Source organism: Hypomesus nipponensis, chromosome 27, assembly GCF_054491055.1.
Source record: "Hypomesus nipponensis isolate SF chromosome 27, ASM5449105v1, whole genome shotgun sequence".
In the NCBI taxonomy this organism is placed as follows: domain Eukaryota; kingdom Metazoa; phylum Chordata; class Actinopteri; order Osmeriformes; family Osmeridae; genus Hypomesus; species Hypomesus nipponensis.
Genome location: NC_140387.1, coordinates 9,644,612 through 9,653,557, shown reverse-complemented (window position 1 = coordinate 9,653,557; position 8,946 = coordinate 9,644,612). Strand labels below are relative to the sequence as shown.

General features: G+C 42.9%; 1 protein-coding gene across 1 annotated transcript; it reads right to left on the bottom strand.

The window, feature by feature from the left end:
* Positions 1 to 3,074: 3,074 nt before the first annotated feature.
* LOC146220771 (uncharacterized) lies at positions 3,075 to 5,409 on the bottom strand. Its single transcript, XM_084693216.1, has 6 exons — positions 5,250 to 5,409; positions 4,884 to 5,131; positions 4,624 to 4,771; positions 4,474 to 4,551; positions 4,032 to 4,268; positions 3,075 to 3,227 (listed from the first exon to the last, which is right to left on the bottom strand). Exons 3-6 carry the CDS (start codon positions 4,726 to 4,728, stop codon positions 3,075 to 3,077), a joined length of 573 nt encoding a protein of 190 aa, XP_084549342.1. The 5' UTR covers positions 4,729 to 4,771; positions 4,884 to 5,131; positions 5,250 to 5,409.
* Positions 5,410 to 8,946: the final 3,537 nt, after the last annotated feature.

The following is an 8,946-nucleotide window of genomic DNA, read 5'->3' as shown; positions in this document are numbered from 1 at the left end:
CAGATATCTATGATGACCTGATCGACACTTCAAGTGTAATAGACCGGGGAGAAGTTTGTCTTTTGCAACCGAAATACGCAGTTGAGCCTGCTTGACAGTTGTGTGACGTCGGGTGATAATTGGTCTATATGTTTGTGATAGTTTACCTTGCTCATAATTGTAATGAGGAGTCTAATTTGATTAACCTAGCATGTTTGTACTGTTCATGAACTCGCTTAGGATAAACTGCTAATGTACAAATACGAGTGTTGAAGTTTGGATGCTAAACTGTTGAGCGGTCTTTCACTTAGTGTACATGCCCTTGTTGATTTAGAGTAAGCCAGTCGACTCTCTGCATAGCCTTGAGGTTTTTTTTCTGTCAGGTAGGCTACATTTTTATAGCCTACAGAAAACATTGGCAAAGCCGCAGCATGCGTTGCTGTACGAAAAGTGTAGGCTAATTGGCGCTTAACCAGTTGATGAATCAATTAATCATATTCCCTGGCCATGTCCCAGTCAATGAAATCAAAGATTGATTTCATAGGACCTACATGCACATAGCCTACACATATATAGTAGGCCTACATGATATAAGCGCTTTAATTCATATCAATTAGATACTCTTTGGCCTTAATTTTATACTAGGCCTACTTATTCTGAAAGAGTTAATATCATAATTTTCGCTTGCAAGATCTCATTCGATGATTAATTTCCATTAAGCCTACTGCCAGCAGGCACATTTGTGAAATGTGATCTGAAGCCTACATTTTACCAAAATACGCATTTAGCTTATCGGCAATTTTTTTTCCAAGCTGTCTTGCTCTGGCAGCGGTGGCGGTGTTTGACTTAGCCATGATAATATGCTTATTGTCTTCGTAGAGACTCATTATAATAGTTTGCTTGGATGGCGAGAATATCACCGCTCTCTCTTTCGTCTTTTCCGCCATTATACCGTTAGAAAATCACGGTTTTGGTGATCGACCTTTCCTTTCTTTCGAAGTAGTACGTGCTCGTGCACTTGCCCTGATGAGTTTAGCCTGACTGAAATTAACCACATGATTTGGATGCAGATCAGCCGTCGACGAACCAATATTTGCGGTTCTCAGTTAGCTCGCTAATGTTAACGGGCTAAAGGGACAATAGATTAACTTAGCTTCAACCCTTACAACGAACAGGCCCCCGGGACCCTGCATTCTTGTCTTACAATAGTGTAAAATGTTGTTTGTTGTTGCTAAAACAATTCCCAGCTGGCACTTAAGTGCTTCACTTTGTCAGTGGTGTTAGGAACGAGAGCATTATATAGAGTCTATATTATTTACATTAATTAATATATTAATACATTCATAATACATACAATAATATTATATGATGATCATTAAAACAATATACAAAAAATGACTAATTAAATAAATACAAATATATTTATATACAGTGATCAACAAAGGCTTGTCCGATAAAACAAAAACAAACATTGTAGGACAAGAATTAAGACTGAACTTTTTCTAATGGACAGTTAAGAAAATTACTATCTAACAATTAGCACAGTTTCAGAGCTGATATCTGCACCTGATGTTGGTTATGTGGTGTTGAATTTATCAGTGCATTAATAATGGGATCCGCTCGTGAATAGTTTGTCTGCCACACACATTCCCGCGGTTAGCCTAACTTCGACTACTTGTGGAGATGTATGAAGGGGGACAGCTACAAATCCACCTTTATGGGGCAATGCTACGCACTTCTGAGAAATGTCTGAAGCTTTGGCATATTTAAACTCATCTGAAAGGTGAGATACTCTGTGCACATTCAGGAAATCTGAACTGAATGGGTATTCATAAAAATACACTCTTTGTAAAGGCTCTGTACAACACGTAGATTCCATCAAAGCATTCAACAATGTTGCATATGCTGCAAACATCATTTCCAATGATGAAGACATTATTTCCTGTTGACACTTTAAGTGTCCACTGTTCAGTATGCATTTCCTGGTACTGTCCCTTAACTTTAAGTACATTTGTACTAAGAAGTGGTCCAACAAAGTGTTTTTTTTGGAAATCGTCTTGTGTGAGGCGACGGATGGTGTTCTCTTGCTCAGACAGCCTTCGGAGAATTTGCTGGAGTGGACAATTGGGTTTTCTAACTAGTCTCTTGACTTTTTGCAGTTAATTTTCATATGGAAAAGCAGAGATGTTCCCCAAACAACCGTGCAGCATAACATCTTGAGGGAGATGGATTAAGGCATGTACATTATAAACAATTTCACTTTGGTCATATATTTCCCCAAAATGGTTCACAAAGCTTTTCAGTAATGTCTCTGCATACGATGGAGCAGTTAAAGACAGTTGTGGACTCGAATAGAGATCCCAGCGTAGAGAAGCATGAAGTTGTTGTACATATTGGTGTCAAGGAAAGAAGCCAAAACGACAGGGCCAGTGTACAGAAGAAAATACCTTAACTCAGTAGCCTTCCAACGATCAACTTCTCTCATCAACCTTGTTTTTCTGGCAAATTCTACTGGAACATAAGCACGCATTTCCACCAGACAATCTGAGAGTCTGCTGAAAATTCTTGGAGGCAACCTTAAATGTAGAGGTCCTCGGAGCCAGGTTTGTATAAGCTTTCTAACAACAGACAGAGACAGACAAGATGCATGTAGTCAAGAGGATATTGGGATACCATACCCACATTACAACCCTCAAAAGGGTATGATCCATCATGATGGTGCTCTTCATCTATTCTCTGTGCCAATGATTCGTCTGTTCAGGGTTTTTCCTGGGTCAAAATGGGTCTTCGGTGCTCCTTTTTTTTTGTGTATAATCAATGTAATTATTTCCAGGTGTTTTGCACCCCCCCCCCCCCCCCCCCCCCCCCCCGGTTTAAATAGATAGATAGGCTAATAGATTGACAATAGTCCAAGCCCCATGGTGCTATCATGTATGGTTCAAAGATTATCAAGGTTGACCTCTTTACATATGCGAACTACTGAACAATGAATTGAACAAACAAATTATGAAATTCAAGTTATTACTGTTTTATTATACAAACTAAGCTAAGGGGAGGCAGTCAGTTGCAGAGGTCACATCCAGCTCGTGAACATTTCACCCTCCGCTTTTGCTGACCCCAGGCCCCTGGTAGAAGGATCTGACAAGGCCATGATAGTCAATGTGATCAGCGTCCGGTCCATCGATGGCCACCCTGCAGCACACATCAAGGTGGTCGTCCTTGAGGCGGTTCCTCAGTGGTGTTTTCACCTGTTGAAATGTAATGGAAAATGCAATGATTGTGCTATAAACAAATCATATCAACAACCCTTTTAACATTTGGGGATGTGGCATATACTATATAGCTGATTACACATCATATTATTCGTATTCATTTGCTTGAGGGCAGAGAACAACCGCTCAACATCTGCAGTCTGGACAGGTGCAGTGAGGGCAACAGCGGCTGCCAAGGGAGGGATACATGACAGAGGCCTCAGGAGACACCAGCCAGAGGAGAACCTCCTGTCATGCCCTCTGCCCCCTAGTGGCGGGTTGTTTGTGTTCCCCGGTTGTGGGTGTGGCCATGGTCTCCTGTCTCAATTACCCACTCACTCTGCCTCAGTCTTCACACCTGTCTCCCATCAACTCATCAGCCCTGCAGTTTATCAACCCTGGTTTTCACATCATTCATCGCCGGATAATAGTTTTGTCTACCCTCGGTAGTATACTCCAGGTTCCAGTAGACCCGTATTTTTATGTGTGACATTCCTGTACTAACTTTTTGCCTGTGCCTCCAGGATCACCAACCTTGCCAGACCCCGTACAGCCTACCCTGAAGTCCTGTCTGTTTTTTCATCATCATTCCCCTCTGCACTTACCCCAACATTAAACCCCTCTGGACCATACCTCCGTTTTTTTGCGTGTCTGTGTTGTGCACTTGGGTCCACCACCACCACCACCCCGTAACACCTCCTCCAAGGATTTAGATTGCAAGCACATTAAAACAATGGTTAATTAACCATTTTGTATGAAGAATATTAGTAATTATTAAATATACTGCACATTGTCACTGACCCTTAGGTCTGGGATCTTGACCCTCTCTGTGTAGGTGTCCCACTCTTGGAGTAGAACAGACTCCTCCAGTCTGGGGATCTGCTTTGCCAGTGCCTGCATCTGTTTTACACCAAAGTTTGGAGCAGGGTTTGCCAGCACTTGTCTTGGTGTAAAAACCTCAAAGCTTTGCAGGGCACTGGTGCTGGGGAAGCGGTTGTCTATGTTCTCAACCAGCATGATGAGGAATGGTTCCATCACCTAGTATTAAAATAAATCATGATGGTTTTTCTGATGGTTTTTATCCAAAGGGACTTACAATAATTGCATTTAACGTTGGTAAAGTCAATGTACTACTACCTGCTATAACCTATAATACAGTTATAACACAATAATATCCCAGACAACAGGCATCGTTCTATCAACACATACTATTTTTTTACTTTTGTTGTGGACAACTATATACCTCCTGATCCACTTGGGAAAAGAAAAGGTTCCTTCTCTGAAAGATCTGGAACTGTCTGTGCAGCTTCTCATGCACCACCTTAATAGTAAAGATAGTTATTATTAGAAAAGTACAATAACAGTCTAGAAATAAGTCTCTCTCTTACTGTACCTGCATCAGACAAAGGGCTGGAGGGAAGAACTCATGCTTGGCAAAGTTGTAGAGCCCCTCAGGACAGGTCTGCCAGCAGAGCTGGCAGGATCTGGCGGACAACATCCGTTGCCTCCTTGCTGCTCTCCCACCGTGTCTGATTGCCTCTCTGAAAAGAGAAGGTAACACGTCTTTGCATACACAATTGCTCGGTTATATAAAGATCTCACCAATATTTATTTGTATTTATTACATGTATTTATTATGGCAGTTCATCGAACCTGCAGTTTTATTTGTGGGAGATCAAAAACCCTCTCCATCTCCTGGAGGCTGACAGTTCTGTTACTGGAGCCATGATAAAACCAGAAGATGGTTCCTAAGGTTCTTGCATATTTTGTCAGGTAGGGAACCCCTTTGGTCTGACTGATGCAGTCAGACACGGTGAGGTTGAGCTGGTGGCACAGACAGTGGACTGTAATCAAGCCTGGGTACATCTCTGTGAGCCGCTTCCCCACTCCAGACTTTTAGCCTATGGGATACACATGAAGATATATTTAAGTAAGTAACTACATAAGTAGTAAATTTACATAAGTAAATTATGTTAAAACTGGTATAAAGTTTAAAAAATAATCATAATATAAACGCACCAATCATCACAGATGCTCCATCGCTGGCAAAGAATGAAAAAGCTGCCATGGGGAGCTTCTTTTGGCTGGTCAGGATGGTTTCTGTTAGGATTGCTGCATCTCCAGCCTTCACTTTGCAGATGTTTAAAACCTTTGTCTTGACCACCACAGCTCCAGTATCATCTGGACCTAGGTAGCTGGAGAAAACAAAGTAACACTGTCACTCTCAGTTTCTAGCTGCAGCATGAGTAATTTAGATCATATTGGAACATTTTACTTGCCTCACAACAAGACCCAACTGTTTGGTGACAGAGATGTCTACGGCAACGCACAGCTCCAACCTCCTTGTTAAGTTTGCTGACGACACAACCATCGTGGGCCTCATCTCTGACAGTGACGAGTCAGCCTACAGAGAGGAGGTTGACACCCTGACATCATGGTGTCAGGACAATAACCTCTCTCTCAACATCAGCAAGACCAAGGAGATGATTGTGGACTATAGGAGGCGGCAGGAGGAGGAGCATGCACCCCTACTCATCAATGGATCTGAAGTGGAGAAGGTCAGCTGCTTCAAGTTCCCTGGGGTGAACATCAGCAGTGACCTCACCTGGTCTGTTCACACGGACAAGGTGGTCAAATCGTCCCGTAAGTGCCTCTTCTTCCTGAGAAAACTGAAGAAGTTTGGTATGGACTCAGTCATCCTCACTGACTTATATGCACTATATAGAGCATTCTGACTGGTTGTATTACAGTGTGGTATGGGAGCTACACAGACAGGGACCGCAAGGCCCTACGAAGTGTGGTCCGTTCTGCTGAGTTCATCATCGGCAGGAAGCTCCCAGCCCTACAGGACATCTACCACACAAGTTGCCTAAGGAAAGCCGGCAGGATTCTAAGAGACTGTTCCCACCCATCCTTCAGTTTCTTTACCCCGTTGCCTTCTGGCAGGCATTACCGCAGCATCCGGTCGCGTACACACAGACTGGACAACAGTTTCTACCCAAGGGCCATCAGGCTTCTGAAGGGACACTGATATGGATATTGATTTACTGCACACTAGTCACTTATACACTGTCACTTTCAGCTATGGTTGCACTATCAGTAACATTGCACTACTGTACCGCGACCAGGCTCCTGTATGGTCATTGAAATAGTCACTGATCTGCAATTTTGCACAATTGCACTGTACTCCACTTAGGTTAGAATAGGTTACACGGTTGAAATAGGTTTTATGTGCATTTAGGGTTAGTATAGTGTATTATTTATTGTTATCTGTAATTTAGGAAGTTTTTGTATTAGGGTTAGTATAGTTGATTATTTATTGCTATCTGTATATTTAGGAAGTTTCACTTATTTAAGCTCAGCATAGATGAAAATTATGTTCTGCGTACTTATATGTTATGTTATGCCAGGTGCTTGCGTTGTCTTGTCTTAAGAATTTCAGTGCCCAGTCTGACCTTGTGTTGTTCTGTGTACCTGACAAATAAAAGACTTGAACTTGATGTCTGTCGTCTCATCAACCATTATGCCCCAGGCTGGGGACTTTGACACCTCTGTCACCAACTGGTGGTCAAGCATCTTGCCGATCAGCTCCAGCATCTCATTGATGATGTGGCTGCTGGTGTAGGTGGTGTTGGAGCCAGCCTTCAAGTAAATTAATTATAATTATTACTCTTAATAACTTTTAACAGATTGTTGTAAAAGAGCAATTGAAATGATTAAACATTGCCAACTTACTTTCAGTTCATCAAGCCTCCTGCAGAGCTGAAGGAGTGGCTCATAATTTGTGTGGTGGGGCCGCTTATGTTTCAAGCAATCATACATAATTTTAAAACAGCCCTCCAAGGCTTTGTGCTCTGTGTTCACCTGGGGAGCCATGGCTGTCTCCAGTGTTCTTCCTACATAAAAAATAATATTATTTGTTTCAGACATCATATTCAGTTGTTATATATTATGTCATTATAAATTATTATGTTGCTCTGAAATTCCTTATTACCTGCAAGCACTTTTTCTTTTGCCACTGCTTGCCTGTGGACTATTGACTTCTTGTGGCTGACAAGAGAATCCAGCCTATATACTTTGCTGGGCTGCCTTACCCATGCAACACTGGTGCTGTGCTTTGTGCAAACTGCACAGGTCATGCCCAGGTCAGTGTGGCGCAGCCAGGAATGGGTTTTAAGCCACACTGGGTCGAACCCACTGACCCTATGCCCCCTCCTCTTTTCCTTTGACTTCCTAAAAAATAATACAATCTTAGTCCATTTAATTCCATTCAATTTTCAACAGCTCAGTCTCAGGTCTGGTGCTTGCCTTCCTGCCTGCTGTCCAGCTGCTACTCCTAGCTCCTCTCTCATCAGCTCTCCTTCTCCTCCCTGTCCCTGGGCCTGTCCCTGGGCCTGTCCCTGGGCCTGTCCCTGGGCCTGTCCCTGGGCCTGTCCCTGGGCCTGTCCCTGGGCCTGTCCCTGGGCCTGTCCCTGGGCCTGTCCCTGGGCCTGTCCCTGGGCCTGTCCCTGGGCCTGACCCTGGGCCTGACCCTGGGCCTGACCCTGGGCCTGACCCTGGGCCTGACCCTGGGCCCGACCCTGGGCCCGACCCTGGGCCCGACCCTGGGCCCGACCCTGGGCCCGACCCTGGGCCCGACCCTCCTGGCCTAGCACTACGATGTTATGAGAGAGAAAGAGAGAAATGAGGCCTGTGTGAAACATTGAAGCACTTATCTTTCATTTACTCTTTATTTAGGAATATAGCCAATTGGCAATGTGTTGTGAATGACCAATATAGCCAACCACTCATCTTTCTCCCTCATCCTCTCTCCTTATCTTCTTTTGAAAGAAGCCTGCAATGCCTACTCTCCATCATCAAACTGAAAACAAAACAATGTTGAAATGTATTCAAGTAATTTTTAAGAACTATTCATCTAACTATATATCTTCAGGGATAGATATGTAGTTTGTTCAAATTACTGCCAGGCTGAATGTAGGCTAGTTTTAAAAGTTACACTTGCAAAGTAACTTCACCAACACTGCATCTAGGTACACTTTGTATATATTGTATGTAGCTATATATGTTTTAGATGGAAAATAAGTAGAATTTAATAGAAATAACTTACCACACTCAGTTCTCTGTCTCCAAAAAGTACCACAATTACCGCCAACAGATGAAGTCCGGATTCCGAAAGGTGGATAATTGGGTGCGTGCTTGCTTAGAAGCAAGCTATTGTTCGCGCAAATCACAGTTGCGTCTTCATCAGACAAGAAGACACACTCAATCTTTCTATCAACGCGATTACTATTGATCAAAACAGAACAGAGGGTTCGGCTGTACTTGAAAAATACTATTAAACATATTCGCGGACATGCACTGGACGAGTGATTAATTGCGATGACGGCTCCAATAGACATTATAGAACTTTATATATTTTTTCGAATCAATGTATTTATTCCCAGGTGTTTTGCAATTTCCTTGTATTTTCTCTGTGCCTACACTATATATTATCATTGCAGGTTAAGAATACCAATGGAGGCTGCGTTTAAAATCGTTAATCAAACGTTTGTCAGCCTTTTGAGTGGAAATGTCATTTGCATTTGTACAGGTGTATTCGTGCACGTCAAGCTGGCCGTCGCAGCGGAACGACAGTTTAGTGGCCGCTCTGTCCATTCGCGCACCTCACAGTTGCCTATTGATCAGACAAGAAGACACACTTATCAACTCGATTACT

Bases quoted from the DNA above. Each gene is read 5' to 3' on its own strand.
- LOC146220771 (XM_084693216.1), bottom strand. From the start codon at position 4,728: ATGTTGTCCGCCAGATCCTGCCAGCTCTGCTGGCAGACCTGTCCTGAG. The intron at 4,552-4,623 runs GTACAGTAAGAG...TTTACTATTAAG, and splicing joins CAGCCCTTTGTCTGATGCAG to GTGGTGCATGAGAAGCTGCA. The intron at 4,269-4,473 runs GTATATAGTTGT...TTTTAATACTAG, and splicing joins TTTCCCAAGTGGATCAGGAG to GTGATGGAACCATTCCTCAT.